The following is a 19,399-nucleotide window of genomic DNA, read 5'->3' as shown; positions in this document are numbered from 1 at the left end:
GAGTTAATGCATTTGCCACATTTATTATTCTTAAATTTGAATTACTCTAAAAGGAATTATCATAACAATTTCTCAACTACAAAGGGTTCGCTCTTTCCCTTTGTCGAAATAAAGCGAGGGCAAATTTAAACGCGTCAAATGGTGCATAATCTTTTGTTTTCCCTCGAGAATATTAGGTTATTTTATTTTTCTTTCTTAGTAGTGGTGTGGCTTTTGGAGCAATGATAGCGTTGTTGTTGGGCTTTCGTTAAGGGTCTGTTTGGCGGTGATTCCGTTCCCAAAAAATGATTCTGATCAAAATCACTTTTTTTGATTCTGTTCCCTGGATGATTTTTTGAGAATCAAAACGCGTTTGGTAATCGTTTAAAATTTTTGTTCCCGGAACAGAAACGCGTTTGGTAGCTGCACAAAATTTCCGTTCCCAATTTTTCATTTAAATCAAATAATTATATAATCACATTTGATGGCAAAGAGGGAAAATAATCAAATAGTGATTATGGAGCAAAAAAAAAAAAAGTAACAAAATTTCCGTTCCCAATTCATTTGTCGATTTTTCATGAGTATGCAGTCGTTTATATTGTTTGAAAAGTAATTCGTATTACATTTACAGAATTTGTCTAAATCATTTGTTTGTTATTATTTATCGTGACTTTTAGATTGATTACCCAAAAAAAATGAAAGAAAAGCTCCTCATTGTGCAACCGCCTATAGTTTTGCACTCTTGTAATTACACATCGTAAAAGCTTACAAGACCTATAACTCAACTATATTGATTTTTTCTTCACCCGACTCGACAAAATTTTTGTGCGACTCGAAAAATGGAGAAAAAATGGAGATTTAGTTGACGGCGTGGAGAGTTGGGTCCAATCTTTAATAAAAAAAAAGTTGAAAAAACATAATAGGAAATAAAAAATAAAACTTAATTAGAGTAAAAAATAAAATAGCTAAAAATTTGAAAAAAAAAATGCGCATTAGAGGTCCCTTAATATAAAAAATAAATTAGATTTAAAATTTTTCTAAAAACTAATTTTTTTAAATATAAATTTAAATTTAAATTGAATTTAAAAATAGGCTTAAAATTTTACAAAAAAAAAACTAATTTAAAAAAAAAGGAGAGGGGGAGGGGAAGATTTGATGACGAGAATTTTTTTTCAAAATTTTAACTATTTTCAATCTAAATTTTTTTTAATTTTTTTTAAATTATTAAATTAAAAATTTAAATATTTTTTATTTCCCTCATTTCTTAAAATTTTAAATTTTTTTATTAAATTTTCCTTAAATAAAAATTTTAATTTAAGAAAATTAGTTTTTAGCAATTAATTTATTTTAATTTATGTAAAGTTGAAAATCCACGTGGACTTTTTTTTAAAATAATACCATTTTATATTAAATTTTAATTATAAGTATGAGGGATAAGTCATAAGTATATTCTATAAAAAAGTGATCCTCAAAAGTGTTCCAAAACATCAGAATCATCTTTTTTTTGCTTCCGAAAAGTGGTCCAAAAGTGTTCCCGGACCAAATCAAAATCATTTTTTTTCCATTACCAAACATGTTTCGATTCTTTTTTGTTTTGGAACGGAAAAGGAGAATCGAATCACCGCCAAACGGACCCTAAGTCGCCTAATGGAACTTGGTTTCTCGGTAGTCACGGGACAATAGACCAAGGCCCTATTTAGTAATGTTTCTATTTCTCCGATTCCGCTTTCCAGAACAAAAAGGAATGACAAACATGTTTGGTAATATAAATAATTTTGAATTTGAATCTTTTAGACAAAAAAAAAATTGATTCTCCAAAAAAAGAACACTTTTCAAAATCACCAAAAAGAACAAAATCTCAGTTCTTTTTTAAAAAAAAAAAAAATTAAGTTCACGTGAACTTTCGAATTTTTAAAAAATTAAATTTAGATTTGAAAATTTACTAACAACTAATTTTTTATATTTAAAATTAAATATAAAAATAAAATTTTAAATTTTAAAAAAATTAAAAAAAAACTTAAAAGGGGGAAACTTAAAATTTAAAAAAATATGAAAAAAATCAAAACATAAAAAGTGGGGGAATTTTAAAAAAGTTTGAAAAAACATTTTTATTTTTTTTAAAAGAAGAAATGTATTTACGTTCGAAAACAGAAATTTTATGTAGCTATCAAACGCGTACCGATTCTCTAAAAGTCATCTGTAGAATAAAATCAAAAATATAATTCTAATCAGAATCACTTTTTTGGAATGCCAAATAGGCCCTTAAGTGCGTTCATATTGTAAATTTGTTTTGGGACAATGGCGGTGCACGCATATTTTTACTGCCTTAAAAATGCTAAGTCAAACATAACGCCCGTTTCGAGATCGGAGGGCTTACGGGGGTGGATTTGACACTAGCTAATGTGTTTTTCCTAGACAAAAAAATGCTTGTAGCAGATTTGAGATTGATTATAAATGTTGGAATTTTTTTGATAGAAAAATTGGAGACAGATTTGGGATTATAGAAAAGGCTGAGGTAGAATTAAAACTGGATTTAAAGTTTTAAGGGTTTTTACGGAATTTAGCCTATATAAAAATGAAAGAAAGAAAGAAAGAAAGTCCCCGCTTTAATCATCTAGGGGCAGATTCGTAATTAGATAGCATATAATAATTTTCTTTCTTTCCGCCCGTCTCCCCGTGATCGGGTCCCACCATTCCTTGCTTAACTTGAAGTCACCGCTTTTCTCTACCAAGTTTTGGTCCGTCTCACGCTTGGAATGACTGGCCGGGCCCACCAGGGCCACGACTCTACCATCTCCTTAATTGTCAAGTTGCCAATTAATCATTTAATCAAATTTCTTGATCTCACAATTTCCTAATCAAACCGAAACCAAGTTAATAAATCAAAATTTTCAGTTTTTTTTCCGGTAAATGTTTTTGCTTGGTTTAGTTTAGCGACTGCAATCTTCCTTGAACACCTATAATTTAACATATGCATCAATTCCAATACCTATAATATTGAATAGAGCTCATACGTGCGATCTTAATTCATTTAAATCGTATGTAACCGATAACTCTAGAAAATAGAGTTATTTTACCTATTTTAGATAACAAATAATATAATTTCTTTGACAAAATATTTGAATTTCGTTCTATTTATTGAATTTTTCCTTGTTTGTGCGGGATAATGATATATGGAGAAGAAAAGGAAAAAAGAAGGAAACCAAGATGCCACCAACAGAATTGTTAGAAGATAGAGACTAAATCATCAAAGATTGCCTTGTTTTTAGGATATCATAATATTATCCTTAGAGGTTTATTTTTTTTAAGATATCTTAATATTATTTTTACGACTTTATTTTATTCTTGAGTCTTGAATGTTATTCTAGACGGAGGATAACATAAAGAGCTTTGGGAGAGATGTTTGATTTTTTTTTTTTAACTTTTTACATTGTTCGTTCATTATTCTCGGAGTTTTTCAAGTATTTTCAAGAGAAGACAAAATGACGATAGAATTCTTGTTCTTTGATTCCAGATGTTTGATTTAATTTGTATGTTTATTTTTCCTTCTATTATGTTCTAATTTTCTTTTGTTATGGCTACGATGTAGCCCGACCATGATGATATGAATTTCATGATGTTTATATTTTGCAAGTGATTTCATTCATGTGAGTTATATATTATTATGCTTAATGCTTTTAATTGACTAGCCACCATTTAAATACTCCAATGTGCATGTTTGAGACTGAGAAGTAATAATATGCAATTGCTCCTTATAATATAATGTAGATAGAAATATACCATGTTATTTGTGTAGCTTTCGGTGATAAGGTGATCCAAAAACTCATTGTAAATTGGGAAATATTCACAAATTTTAATGCACGTATGTTTATTTAAATTCACATAGAGATATAATGAATTGACAAATTAAGTAGGTTTAGTATACCTAGAGATAGGATAATAAATAGCAAAGGAAATTCCGCTATCACATGTTTGATATCGTTATTGTTTTTGTATGCGTAAAGATATGAAATTCATGTCTAGTGGTTATGGTTGTCGCGACCTAAAATTCGGGTTTTCCAATTTTAGGTTAATGGATTGCCAAATTAATTAGATTAACTAATTTAGCTCGAACTCTCTCAAGTTCTACCAAATCGTGACTTATGGTTCAAATGATTATCTTTCAAAGGATTTTTTTTAATTTTTCGGAGCCGCCACTAATCATTTCTTGGTAGGTTGATTAGAAACCTAAATAAAATAGTGGGAGAAAACTATTTTATTTCTGCAAACCAAAGATCTTAAGTTCGGGACTTGGTTACATTAATTTTCCAATTAATGCCCTTACGGTACCAATTTCATAAAAAAAGTTTGATTTGGCAATTTTGATGAATTAGGACTTGCAGTTCAAAGGTACAATTTTTAGGTTTTCTTTTTATTAGTGTTTTTTTGTATTTTTGATGTATTTTCGAAATTAAAAATTAAAGGAAAATGAGAGTGAATTGGTTCAAGATCATCTTAAAGTTTTCGAATTTAACTTGCATTAATTCCCAAATTTTTTAAGAAAATATCTTAACCCTATGTCTCGCATCTTTTAATATCTATCCTAATGGATTCCCAAGGTCATGTTTATTGAATGTAATCCATGAGATAAGATTTCTAGAAAATCCTATCTTTCTAAAAAAAGTGATAAGACGTGGTTTTTAAGAAACCATATCTTGCTACATCTTTTTTTATTTTCTGAGATTTTGTGACATGAAAATTAAACATGAGACATGCACGATTTGTTTCTTTTATTGAAATTTTCTGATTTTTTTTTGTGATTTTAAGTTTTTATGAATGAATTTAAATTAAAGTTGCAAATCTTTTAATGAAAAGGATAATTACCGCTATTTCTTTCGAATTAAGTTTCAATCTGAAGCTTTGACAGATCGACCCTAAAATTCAAAATACCCGCTATGGAAATAATTCCGTCTAAAGCCCGATAGATAGACTTATTTCCATATATACGGTTGCGGGTTAGGAGATTTTCCTAATCGATCACATTTTGAAAGATTTATGATATCTTGAGTATATTGGATATATTCGAAAGATTTTCGGATGATCACGAGATTGTCACAAAGATTTCAAATGTTTGCATCACTAAATAATCTTTCCAAATTAGACACAAGATATATTACAGGATATATTGTGAATTTTCGATTTCCAAAAAAATGCAATCTTCCAAATCAAGCAATCAAATATTTTGGACTAACAATTCGATTTTCCAATCAAGGCAATTCAAACAATCAATTTTCCAATCAAATATTCAGAATATCCGAGATTCAATTTTCGATGTACAATCTTTCGAATTAGACAATTTTTGGATATCTTAATCTTGCAACATGAGTTTTCAATATATGCAATTTCAATCAATTGGATACGCAATCAAATATTCAGAATATTTGAATCAAGAAAGTTACCTATGGTGAAAAATATCTTCCCTTGTTCGAATTTGCGCGAAAAATTGCACTCCAAGCTTGTGAATTGAACCAATCGGCTAGTGCTTCACTCAAATTGGGTAGATGAGGGTCCTCTTAAAGCCTTTGGAATAGCAGCAAAACAGCAGAGGAAGGAAAACGCCAATTGTGGGGGTTGGAGAGGACCGAATGGCATCGAAGGGACTACCGAAGACCGTCGGGATTGGTGACCATCGTTGAGAAGGGTAGCGTTGATTGAAGCCGCGACCGCCGAAGGAGAGCCAAAACCAGAACCTAAACTTTCCTCTCACTCTTCTCTTAAATTCTTTAAGCTCTCTCGCGTGAGTTTCTGAATTCTTTTCTGAGTATTCCCCCCCGGGAACTTGTGTAGACAAGTGTTGATGTCAGAGAACCTTCGACTCTCTCGTGGAACACTCTTTTTGAGTGTGTAGCCGTGAACTCCGTGGATGAAACCCTTTGAGCGTGGATGAAAACCACCAAAGAGACACCTCTCTCCTCTCGTGTTCACTCTCCCTTTTTGTGTGCAGAAATTTTTTTGCCTCCACCCAAAACCCTAGTGAAAGAGCTCTATTTATAGAGAAAAGCTTTGCAAGCTTGGGGCTTAAGTTTTGTTAATCCTGCCAAACAAACCCGGGATCAAAGTATGTGATCAATTAAGTCCCAAAGGATCCAATTGCATTAATTTGATTGGAATTTTTGGCACATAATAATTGACATTTTTAATTAAGGCCTTTAAGCTTAAAATAGCCCCAAATTCTTCTTTGAATTGCCGGTTTTTTATTTAAGCTCATATCATCTAACAAATCAAGCTCAAATCTTCTACCGTCGGTGGTCCAATGCAAAATGCAATGCATGAATACTAAAATTAAATGAAAAAGATTAGCTATTATTTTTGGTAGGAATTAAAATTTAACTCCAGATTTTTATGCAAAATAAATGAATAAGGAGAAATCAAAATTTAGGTGTCAACAATGGTGAAATCGGATATTCTAACATATTTATTTGATTGATTTATCACATCCGGTTACGAACTTTTGTCTTTAAGATTGTCAATTTTAATTTATTCTCAATTCTATTTTTACTTGTTAGATAAATTTTATAATTAATTCATTTTTAGTATTTAATTAGTTTATTAATCATCAATCTCTGTGGGATTAATTGTTCAACATGTACAATTGCGTTGAGAATTTTGCGAACAGTAACTCTATATAATACTTAAACATAAATACATCGGGCTTCTCTTAAATAACGAGGGTAGCTAGGGAAAAGTGTCAAAAAAGTCCTAAACCTATTGCATTAGTGCCAAATTAGTCCTAAACATATTTTTGGTGCCAATTCAGTTCTAAACCTTTTGCATTTATGCCAATTCAGTCATAAACCTTTTTGCATTAGTGTCAATTTAGTCCCAAATTTTTTGTATATGTGCCAATTGAGTCAATACGGTCAATTTTGGTCGGAAATCACTGGAAGTGGACATCAATTGTCCTACATGGCACAACCGATGCTAACGTGGACATTTTTTAATATATATATATTATATTTTTAATAAATTTTAAGAATATTTAAAAAAACAAAAATAGTTTAAAAATTATTTAAAATATTTAAATAATATTTAAAAGTATTCAAGTCAATGCTAGCCGTGCCATGTAGGACAATCGACATCCACGTCGGCGATTTTCGATCAAAATTAGCCTGATTAACTCAATTGGCATAAATACAGAAGATGTATGACCGAATTGGCACCAATGCAAAATGTGTAGGACTGAATTGACATTAATAAAAGTTTTAGGACTGAATTGGCATCATTGTAAAATGTTTAGGACTGAATTGGCACCAAAAATAAGTTTAGGACTAAATTGGCACTAATGCAATACATTTAGGACTTTTTTATATACTTTTTCCGAGTAGCTATGTTAACAAAAATGTTAAATAGGATTTTTTACGTACCACCCAAAATATACCCAAGCATATTAGTCTCATCCGACGATTCATTTAATATAGATCTATCCCCATAAAATAACGAGGGGAGCTATCTTTTATAAGTATTTTAAATAGGTTTTACTTGCAACTCAACGTATACCTAAGCATAGTAATATTGTTATTCAACATGGTTGGTGCAAGATGTGAAGTAATTTGTATGTTCAATAGTGAGTCCATCCATTTAAATTCCATTTAATATTTATTTTTTTATTTAGTTACTCAATAAAACAATGCATTTCGGATATTGAATCGGCTCCAGTTAAATTCGAGAGCTTAACCGCATTCGTTAAAAGAGTTTGTAACGAATCATGAAATTTGTTTTTTTCCTTTTATCATTAATTCAGTTCTATTTAAAGCTAATCAACTCAAGCTTGTAATTCTAAAGTACCTTGCCTAGAATACAGCTAACCTAAAAGGCGCCAACACATGAATGCAACACATCAGCCTATACATATTAACCTCTCTAATAGGAGAGTACCGCGTATATTTACCACTCTAATTGTTGCGATACTTACCAACATAAACAACTATCGATCATTTCTATAATTTGACGCGACAAAGTTGACGTCCGATAACACAAATCACCATCTTATCGAGTTCGGCACACACTTGTTTGGTAAGTAAAAAGCAATGCGAGGGCTTTACTTTTTTAGATTCATTATATGCATGCTATTTAGTTATGTAATTGTTGCTTCAAGTTTGTATTTATGTTGTACATTATTTCACACTTGCTTTTACGACATCATATACGCTTTTAGAAGATCTTCCTTAAACCCATGCTAAAGTCGTTGGATCGTGAAATAAGATTCTAAATTTGAAAAAGAAGTATTTAAAGAAAATCATACTAAAATAACTAATTAACTGCAAAACGAAGCATTTATGGAAGGTTTGAGCCATAAGATAATCAGCTATTGGTAATAAAAGATCCCAAAGTCGGATCACTTGCGCATGCTTCCTCCACTGCCCCACGTAAGTTGGGGTAATTACTTAATTCCTTTTTCTTTAAGTTTAATTTTGGTGTCTACTAAAAAAGAAAAAAAAAAAAAGAAGTTCAATTGAAAGGAGCGTGTACAGGAAAAAGGATAAGGAAGCTCGGGGGAGAACGTCCGCAGAAAAACCCTAGAATTTCAATTCCATGGCGGAGACCTCCGTGCACGGCGCCATCCACCGCGAGTGCTCCGCTCCTCCTCTGAGCCGTAGGGACCTTATCAGCGGCTTGCCCGACGCCATGATCCACAACATCTTCTCTTTTCTGCCCATCCACGACGTCGTCAAGACCTGCGTCCTCTCCAAGCGCTGGCGGCCCACTTGGACCACCGCCACCGACCTTGTCTTCGTTGGATACGATGTATACTTTGAACCCCCGCCTGACAGTCCCTTGTTCTTCCCGTCCATTGTCGACAGCGTCCTGAGTCAGTTCTCCTCCCCCACGGTGAAGAAATTCCACCTCACCCGCTTCATGTACGACGAGGCCGACCGCCCCAAGATCGACCTATGGCTCCGGTTCGCGGTGCGGCGCTCCGTGGAGGATCTCCGCTTGCGGCTGTCTCAATGGTCGCGGTTTTTTTATGTACTGCCGGAGTTCTTGTATTGCTTCAGCCGGTTGGTGCGCCTGGACGTCGGTAAGTGCTGTTTCTCGTTGGATATGACTATTAGGTGGCCTTGTCTTAAGGTCTTGTCGATCGAAGATGCCCAGTTGAGTGATGATTTCCTCGGGCGAATCTTCAGGGGATGTCCTGTTTTGGAGTCCCTTGTGTTGTCCAGATGCGAGGGCGTGAACAACATTATAATTGATTCATTATGTTTGAAAAAGTTGGTGCTCGTTAGCCTCGGCTTTGGTTCTTACGTGAAGAAACTTTGCGCCCCGCATTTGCTTTCCTTGCGCGTAATAGGAGGGAATCATGCTGGGTTCAGGCTTGACAACGTGTCTTCTTTGGTGGAAGCCGATTTAGATTTTTCCGTTGAAAGTCGGGATCCTAATTCCAAGGGCCGCGACTTGTTGAGGCATCTTCTTGAGAAGGTGCGCGGAGTTCCTACCATCACCACCGGCGGTTGGTGTTTGCAGGTACAGCCTCAATTTTTCTTACTATTTATAAGACCAGCTCGTGTTGAGTGGGGTCTGTGATTGGCGGCATTCTTGATTTCATCAAGGGGATTCGTTGTGATCTCATGTGTAATTAATCATTGGCTGATAGGATGATTCATAAGTTTGTCGTTACGAACTGGTGAACCTTGGAGCTTTTTTTCCCTCCGTTTACATTTCAAGTAAATGGATCTGGGATCTCACTCAATTAGGGACAATGAAAGCCACTAGGTATTGGTAACTGTTTTGGATGCTGCTCAACGCCACATTGTCAAACTCTTTACTTTCACAAGAAAAATGCACAAAGAGATTATCTGAAAGAGTTACTTTTTTTCAATTCATTCCTCCAGTTTATAGAGGAAATACAATTATCTGGATATATGGCGAAGGGTCATGGACCTAGTCATCTTAGGTTGACTGAACTGGGTCGTGCTCTCTTGTCACCTTAGGCCGCCATTCCATAATAAATGCTACTTGGGTATCCCCTGAATATTTTACAATGGCAGTAGAATGATTCACTTGGAAACTTCAGTCGATAAATAGGCTCGCTGTCTCGGGTGACCCACTACTTGAATTTTCAGATCTTTCAAAGATCATAAGTCTTATCTGAGAAGCATATGTAAACAGTCTCGATTCTTAAATACGTTCCCTTGTTCATTTTTACCCGTGGTGTCCTCATTGGTCTTTTCCCAGCTGCGAGACGGGGTCAGAGGATATCGAATCTGGATGGACTGTAAATTTTTGTTATTCCTTATTCATGTTGAACGGGAAAAAGAAATGTCAATTAACATTTTCTATTTTGCTCGCTTAATTTCCTTAGGTTCTGTCCCTCTTGGAGATGGATGGAGTGCCGTCTCCATTGTCAAAATGTCAGAATCTGATACTACATGCACCAGTTAATCAATGGGACCTTCCCGGGATAGCATACATGCTACGAAGTTCACAGTGCCTGGAAAAATTAGTCATATACCTGACTTGCTTTCCGATGGTATGTTCCTTTGCTATGGTATTTTCGATTCGCTTCTTGTGCTGACTTCTCTTTCGCATTGATGTTTAAACAATGAGTTAAAACTTTAGAAGCACATAAAGAAGATCAATCTCTAACTCTTATTTGTTCCAGCAATTGAAAATTGCCCAACCCTGTGAGTCTAGCAGCCTGTGTGCAGGGCAACATTAAGCTGTTTGGTTCATGTCTTAAAGTAACTGCAGTGTTGGACTGGAGGTCCTTTTGCTGCCATGTAGCGTTCGAATCTTGAACTAAGAGTTTAGCGATGAGCACCTAGAAAGAGAACATGTTTATATGTGTAGACGAGTTTGAGAGCTTAAATTAAAGTAAGACTAACTAGCATCTGCAGAGGACTAATGGAAATCGTTTGTTTGAAATTTTAGTGAGCCAATGAAGTTTTTTCCCCCCCTCCTGTGGTTCAGCTTCTCATGTGAAGTTTGTTTCTTGAATGGGGTATTTATGTGCAGTTTCAGCTTCATCGAGAATCTGAAGAACGTTTCAACTTCGACGAAGAAGATTTTTTGTGCTCACGGAAGGGGAACTTTGAATGTTTGGTGAAACATCTCAAAAGAGTTGAGATCGTCGGCTGTGAAGCTTATGTTGGTGAGTCGAAACATCTGCTCGCCCTAATTAAGTTCCTTCTTGGGGATGCACTTGTGCTGGAGAAGTTGATTATCAAGGCTAAATTGCCGCCCACACCAGATGGACAAAAACAACTTCAAGTGATCCAAAATGTGCTCAGCTATCAAAGAGCTTCCAAAAATGCTGAAATTGTCTTTGATTATCATTTCAAATAGGCGTCCTAAAAAAGGTACATGAAAACCCGGGTATCGAGTTGATCTCATGGCAAGGCATGTTGCCCCGGGCACTACACTGCTTATTCTTATTCGAACCGTGACAGTTTTTAGGTTTCTTAACATGTAATCTAATTTAAACTTTCGAGCTTAGTTCATCTGTATTTATGAACCTCTTAAGGAAAGAGGTTAATGGTAGTGCTTTGGATTATCGACAAATGAAAGGGCGTTTTGCTTGCGACGTTGCTCGACTTTCTCTCCGTCCGAAATTTATGAATAAGCGAATAACATTTTCAGGTGCGTTGGAGCTTTAGTGAATAATCTCGGAGAAAGATGATAAACAGATAGATACACACCGTTTTTGCTATGATAATGTAATCAGAATAAGCTTAATTCCTACATTTGTATTTAGAGTATCCAAATTGATCTCGATAATTCTTCACGAGGAGCGGCTTTCTTAGACTTCACGGATGGATGCTTCAGCAAATTTTTACGTACCTAAACGGACGTAACGATGGCGACCCCTCTCCTCCGAACTCGGAGAGGACCTTTTGGATTTTCCTCACACTCCTCCATCGGGTTAAAACAATCAGCCGGATAGGCACCTCGTTGTGCTGCAACCGTGTTCATGTGGCAGATACAAGGGAAACCATAAGTAAATAATCCAAGCGCATAATCCAAAAAGAGCTTTTGATCATGACTTGAGCTGTACCTATGCTGTTGCTCGAAGATTTTTCATCCGAGAATCCGCTCGGGAAAGATCCCCGGTAAATATTCCTTCAACGGATCAACAATGTCTCCCAATTTCTTATTATTCAAGTACAGCTCCACCCGAGGGTATCTTTCACGGATGTCGACAATGACCTCACAAGCTTCTTTTACGGTCGGTGTCCTCGAATTGTCCTTAACTACCTTACTAAATATAGCCGCGATATCTTCCCGAGAACAAACAACCGAACAAATCGTCACGCCATCCCTAGATGGAGTCGGTCTCCATTTCTTAGTGTAGAGAGAAATATGCCATGACCGGTAGTTAGCTTGTTAGCATGTTTTGTGAAGGCCCTCTCTTGTGAGTGAACGTATTCGGGTTTTCTAAACTCCAATAAAATCTTCAATTTCGACCTCCGCAACAATACTAGGACATAACCTTTTCAATAATTTCCTGGAGCAACCTCTTAGCAATTCGACCGAGAAAGCCAAAATAGATAAGTGCAAATTGTTCAAGACTCAGATTGATTGAATTTTAACGGAGCACACCGAAACGGATGCTAAATAGCAAGTGCTGAAATCTGAACACAAAGCGACGAGAAAATGCGGTGCTTATCTTTTCATAATGAAATTTAAGGCATTGCAGACCGGCTTTAGACACTATGTACTGTCACAAGACAACTTTGACACACGTCAAAGCATTTTCGCATTAGTGAAATGCCGCCTGGAAAATGGATGTTTACACTGTGGAGAAGAGTCAATTCTATCGTTTAGAACAATGCTTTTTTTCGATGGAGACAAAAATTGTGACATGTCAACCTTAGCATTTAAGTTCCAAGTAGATTGACAAGTAAAAATCTAAGAATGAAAGGAAAGAAGCCACAAAGGACACGAGAGAAATGTATTATTAAAGAGCTATACGGGAACTTTACCATGACTTTTCGCTAATCACTTGTGGGACAATCACCCCATAAAGGCTCTCACATTTCTCAACACGAAACCATTCATCGGTTGCCGTAGCGCGTCTCGTTATCTGTTTCACCAAGATGTCAATCCAAAATAATTAATTCACACAAGAATACAAGTGTATGCTTAGCTTAAATGTAATAGACTAGAAGCGAACATATAGTCGGATGAGATACCTGACCAACTCGCTTCGTGAAATCTCTTACTACAGGCCGCAGCCCAATACCAGTTGACGAGGCAGCCATACCATAGGGAATAGAAGATGTTTCTCCAGTCTTCTCTTGGGTAGACATTTCTTTGTCGGTTACTTTCACAACCCTTCTTTTAGATCGATTCCATCTCTTCGGAACCCGCCAAAGACTAAAAGTCTTTGGTATGCTGAACTCGTTTAAATTATGAGGGCGATAAAACTTCCGGTATTAGTAGGCATATTACTCTTTCAGCCTCCCGATAGATGAGAGAGGTCGCACTACCATCATAAGATGTTGATATTACAATTCTTCTAACTTATGCGCAAAACCAATCCCCATCGATAGAATCATGCCGTGCCTAAGGCACAAAAGTTAGCATATATTCCAGAAGATAATCTTCTGCTACCGAGGCAAGCATATTAATGGCGTTAAAATAGTTCAGACTAGAACATATATGCATGGTTGATCAAATAAACAGTTTTTACGGTATGCCTTGATTCCGGAGAATATCCATATAGTGACATTTGAAAGTGCGGAAACCCCCCCAAGATGGGAGAAGAAAAATTGTGAAGACGGACACCAGATATGCAATTACGATAAGAAATAACTGGTTCACCAAAGAAACAATGTAATGAAGTATGGAGTAATTACATGTTCAAGATATGATCAGCTGCCTCCAGAAGTGTTATATTGACTTACTCCGTGGAAAATCTAGCATTTCTCGGCTTCACTTTCAAGCATCACGACATAAAATTTCAAGCGATCATGCCACTCACAGGACATGACAAGGAAGATGCAAAAACTCGCTAATGACTGCTCTCACTCTCCGATTGTGGCATGCGGCGGTAATGTTCCCTCCCAAGGATATGGCAACACTCATACCCTCCTTTGTAATCGGATATTGATTACATTGGCTACAACAAAGAACAGGACAGCTCCGAGCTCATGTTTGCCTATTAAACTTATATGATCCTTTTATTATACTTAAAAATTGTGCTCAACTTGCAAGAATACCCAAGTTTCATGAAAAATTGTGCTTATCACTCAAAATCGTATAATATGTCCGGCTCTCTTCGTCTAGAATAGACAGCTAACATAAGCATATTTACAATATGCATTTCATCCCGATGGGAAAAATCATAGATAAGTTTCTGTCAAGGGCTTTCATAAGACGATGAAACTAACAAGAAGCATTGATACATGACAAGGAAAGGTGATGATTAGTAGAGGCAAGGCAGCACCGGATAAATACTGCTTTCTTTTAGAAGTAGCATTTGACTAGCTATTCGGTTCGAAATTGACATTAAAAGTGGCGGAACCTCGGCGGGTGTCCTAGTATCTCCACAAGACATTGACTTTGCATTCTGACGCTTTTGTTTACAACGGAGAAATTGGAACAACAAACTTTTCCTTTTAAGGGATAAGAAACGAAAAGGAGAGGTGAGCATGCGGGATCAAAAGTTTCTCCCTAGGCTATGAAATTGTATTCGTTCAATTTTTCTGTCGGTCTACCTATCATACGCACAGATAATTACAATCGTTTGTTTACTTCAACCAAAGAGAGAGAGAGAGAGAGAGAGGCAAACTATAAACTAAGCTTCTTGCCATCAAGATCAAGCACCAATGTCACAGACTTCCTTTTTCTGAATTTCCTTGTGCGATCTTTGTGAGTTGAAAACTTAACACTTCATCGAAAAAGTCAATGTAATGTTCGATGAACAAATGTGGATCGAAGCACTCTGCTTCGCCCACGTCGAAATGGCATACTGATTCAGAGTTGTAGCATCTCATCTGATCTATTGACATATCAAAGTTGGATCCATCTAGATCAACTGTTCCCTCTTCATGTGACTTGGTATCTTCGGTTGCACTAGTAATAAGTGTACTCCCTAGAAGTTGTACCATCATGTATTTGTCAGAAACATCAAAGAACGTACTTGACTCATCACCCTTGTACCCGGGCGTTTATTCGGTGGCATCCTCATCATCCATTGTAACATCATCGGGACGTCAAGACGCTATAAACATGTCAGAGACATAGAAATCTGATATACTTTGCAACTTTGGTAGTCACATGACCCCTCGTTTCAAAGATTTCATCTGCCTCCGACAATGCCTCAACAAAATCTAGTGCTCCCTACCAAATCTACCAAGGCATTAGAATTGAACTCCTCAAAAGCAAACTAATAACTCTATGACGGCATGCGCACCAGGAAAATAAAATAGCCTCAACTCAACAAGCGGAATAAGTAGTTCCTCGTTAAACAAGTAATGTTCGTACACGAAAAGTATTGAATTGACCGGATGATCTGACAAGTAAAGGATAACGAAGCCTGCTTCCATTTAAGAAGTAAAAATTCTAAGGATTGAGGCATGGGGTAAGATTCGTGGTGTACGGATGTATTAATGAAAAGAAACACCCCGTGGGGGATCAAATACACTACCAGGAAAATTATGGCATCCTTGGCAGCAAAGGATGCTTACCCCAATGCCGTATCCAACAAGAAAAATTGGTGCTTGAAAGAAAGGTAGGGGAAAAACAGGATATTAGTCGCATCAATTTAGATAAACAACAGTCATATGATCTCTCCAACAAGAACTGGTTCCCTCCCTTATTGTAGTTGCAGCAAAGTAACAAAAGGATGTAAAATGATGACAAGACGAGAGAGCGCAAAAGGGACTATCTAGCTGCAGGAACATCTTTGATGGATGAGAGTCAAAACAGTAGCAATGGAGACACTTTACGTGTTGGGTAGTTCACCAGGCCCCAAAATTAGAGAAAAAATAGTCTCCAAATTAATTGGAATGGTCGTGTTCCCGCAATTAGCAAACTCCAACTGTTACGGTAGCAAAGGATGCATGAAAGTAATGACTATTTCAGAGCACATTGAAGAAGCAAACCGGACTCTGCAGATTGGATATACATTTAGAAATTACTAACAAGTTTGTCCCCACTAAAGACAAAATTTATGGAATTCGATTAAAAAAGAAAAAGAAAGACTGCTTTTCAAAAAAAGTTAACTTTCTTTATTGCTAAGCCAATTTCCTTAGTTAAATATCTGGATGCTTCAACTTTTGATGATACAATCCAATTCTCATCCTTTTCAATTTCACTTAACACTCGATAATATGTCATGTTGTTTGTGCCCACCTAACTACTGATTCTAGTTCTCCCTGTGTTTTCACACATCAACACATATTTAATCACAAATGAGTATAAAAATAGATCCATCACCCAGGTAACCAAAAGGAAAAGCTAGCCCCTATAGATTCATTTCAGACAAATAATTCATGAGAGAACGAAAATCAGAAAATGAATGCATAACCAAGTCAATATGTAGCTAAAAACAATAAGAGAAAAATGTCAAATCCTGATGGATGCTCTCCCACACCTCCCAAGTACTTAGATTTGTCGGATCTATCCCGATTATCCGTAGCATCCTCCTGCCCATTTAAGAGTGTTAGATACCGATGACAAAGCATGTAGGTTTGAGGGATAGTAAGGTCATTCACACTTTTGGCATAACTACTTATGAAGTCTTTGGCAAATTGAAAGGCTGACTCAACCACAGTATGATAATAAAATTAGAAATAAGATAAAATTTCTAATAGTTTTGCTTATCAAAAACACAGATGGAATGGTGAAATCCAAAATGTAATGAGCTTTAGTGAATAGTCTCGAAGAAAGATCATAAACACACAGATATGCACCGCTTTTGCTGTGATAATGTAATTAGAATAAGCTTAATTCCTCCATTTGTATTCAAAGTATCCAAATTGATCTCGATAATTCTTCATGAGGAGGACAAATGAGGAGCGGCTTTCTTAGACTTCACAGATGGACGCTTCAGCAAATTTTCATATACCTAAAAGGACGTAACCAATGGCAGCCCCCTCCTCTGAACAGGAAAGGAGGACCTTCTGGATTTTCCTCACACTCCTCCACCGGGTTAAAACAATAAGCTAGATAGGCACCTTGCTGTGCTGCAACCGGGTTCATGTGGCATATACAAGGGAAAACATAAGTAAATAACCCAAGCGCATCATCCAAAAAAAGCTTTTGATGGTGACTTGAGCTGTACCTCTGTTGTTGCCGAAGATTTTAGAATATCTTTACATTTCAATTCATTTCCTAATTCAATAGAAAATATGCTATCCTAATTCATTCAATCCGGTTCTTCAAATGTTACCCCGTCTATATTGATTTTGCATGGTTCTGAATTTGGTGCTATTGACAATATGTTAGTTGTAAACATGTTTCGAGATGATCTAACAGAATATTCTTTATTTAGTCTCGTCACTACTTTCTTATGTTGGCTTCTGTTTTCACCTCCTCTACTCCAGGGAAAAAATGGGGACCCCTTCAGCGGATAAAAGAGTCGACAAGCTGATCAATCACATGGTGTAGGTTCCCGATGATATCATCTTATTGCTCTGTGCTATCCTTGAGTGGATAGGTTCTTTAATTAAGGAGGAATAAGAATTTCACTTATGCTTCTTATGTTCTCATGTGTGAACATCTCCAACCGTTCCACGAAATAGGCCGAGTGAAAAATGTTATGAGGAACTCCTTTCCAATGAAATCGAGGCGCTCGTTTTACCACCTCAAAGCAAGTATAAGCTTCCGCTTCGGGGAATTTGACTAAGAAAAAGCCACTCAAATAAAGGGCGTGAAGTATCGTGTTTCGCTTTTTCAGCCAGGGATAACATAATTTCCAAGTGAAGGAGAGCATCCTTCAAGTACGTAAAAATAAGTACCGGATAAATTGAATGACAGCCAATGACGCATCACAACCCTCAATTTGCTTCCGTGGAGAGTTTTTTCACGAATGAGAGTCTGATAAGACCATTGAAGGAATGTTTTTAAATGGTTTACATAATTCACACGTAAAATACACATTGCCAATAAAAAGTGAGGATAGTAAAAGCTTGACCCGCGTTTCCTAAAGTTTAAATTATAGAAAGTTCGCAGCTCCCATAGAAAATCTTCTGATGATTGTAGCAAGAAGACTGAATCTTGTTTCATAAAACTAGGGTTAGGAGAGAGTGAACATACATGGAGGCGAACTGTCAAATACTAGCAGAACAAGGAACACGAGTGCATAGAAGGACAATACTAAATCACAATTAGCAAATTAGCGTTGCATGACTAGCAAACATTAGCAAATACAGGATTATGTCACAATTACACAATTTAACTCCAAGTACAAGAAGGGTACAACAGTTGATAGCTTCTCAAACTTCCGGGAATGTTACAATCAGGAGTTCGACACTCGGACACATAGATTCAGTCAAAGAAGCAACTCAGCATACACTACAGCACAGCAACTCTATTCTTGATTCATGAGGACCTGCAAGTAAGGCATACAAACATCTGGAGGAAAAAGAAATTAATACTATGATTATTAAGAATATGCCAGGCCAATGGCAGAATCGGTAAACCGTTCGTGCCATCTGATTTAAGACGTCTCCATTGTAGCATAGTTGGCTGTTGATACCAACATCGACACAATCTCAATTTTGATCAGTAGCTTCTTACGGGAATTTTTCACACCCAAAACGACGAAAAGTGCTCCAATTCAAACAATTCCTAACAATTCGATGCCCATTGCTAAATTCTTAATCTTAGATGCATCTTCCCAACTCCTAATGCTCACCAATAAAGTCCCTCTTATACCCCAAATATTCAACTCGAGTACTTCAAGCTAAATTAAGCTTCTATCTTGTGATCCTGGTCCCGTCCATGGTTTTAAACTCTCTTCAAGAAAGGAAAAATAATGCTGAAAATTATAACTTCATAAGAGCATAGCCTTATACTTTAAGCAATCTACATTGGCATCAAGCCATTTCGGTAGAAAATGAACCCCCGAAGTTTGATGCTCAAAGAATATTGATACCCTATTCCTCAATCAAGACGGGAGAGCTAGCCAAAAGGTCAGTGGACAGAAACATCTTTCTGCACAGCCAAAAGATTTATAATTATTACTTTTAGACAGCCACTTCTCTTCCCCTAAGACCGAGCGTGAAACAAAGGTTATAATTATCATCAAATATGCCAGCGTAATAAAACAAGGAAAGCACGATGACCATGGAGGATTATTTGCACGTGTTCTATAATTGCTCCAATGAAAGGTTAAAGGTAGAGGATGCCAGAAAACGTTACAAATGCATAAGAGCAATAAGAAGTACAATGAAGAAAGCAAGCGGGTGGATTTATGTAGCTAGCAAATGACAAT

The 19,399-nt window shown here is 36.3% G+C and overlaps 1 protein-coding gene across 1 annotated transcript; it reads left to right on the top strand.

The window, feature by feature from the left end:
* The first annotated feature begins 8,550 nt into the window (after window positions 1-8,550).
* Window positions 8,551-11,360, top strand: LOC125314029 (F-box protein At5g03100-like). Its single transcript, XM_048275483.1, has 3 exons — window positions 8,551-9,480; window positions 10,319-10,504; window positions 10,972-11,360. Exons 1-3 carry the CDS (start codon window positions 8,551-8,553, stop codon window positions 11,299-11,301), a joined length of 1,446 nt encoding a protein of 481 aa, XP_048131440.1. The 3' UTR covers window positions 11,302-11,360.
* Window positions 11,361-19,399: the final 8,039 nt, after the last annotated feature.

Source organism: Rhodamnia argentea, chromosome 3, assembly GCF_020921035.1.
Source record: "Rhodamnia argentea isolate NSW1041297 chromosome 3, ASM2092103v1, whole genome shotgun sequence".
NCBI lineage: Eukaryota > Viridiplantae > Streptophyta > Magnoliopsida > Myrtales > Myrtaceae > Rhodamnia > Rhodamnia argentea.
This window is presented reverse-complemented; position numbering and strand designations above follow the sequence as displayed.

Excerpts from the sequence above, each read along its gene's own strand:
- LOC125314029 (XM_048275483.1), top strand. The coding sequence starts at position 8,551 with ATGGCGGAGACCTCCGTGCACGGCGCCATCCACCGCGAGTGCTCCGCT. Across the intron at positions 9,481-10,318 it reads CCGGCGGTTGGTGTTTGCAG|GTTCTGTCCCTCTTGGAGAT; the intron begins GTACAGCCTCAA and ends TAATTTCCTTAG. Across the intron at positions 10,505-10,971 it reads TGGTATGTTCCTTTGCTATG|TTTCAGCTTCATCGAGAATC; the intron begins GTATTTTCGATT and ends ATTTATGTGCAG.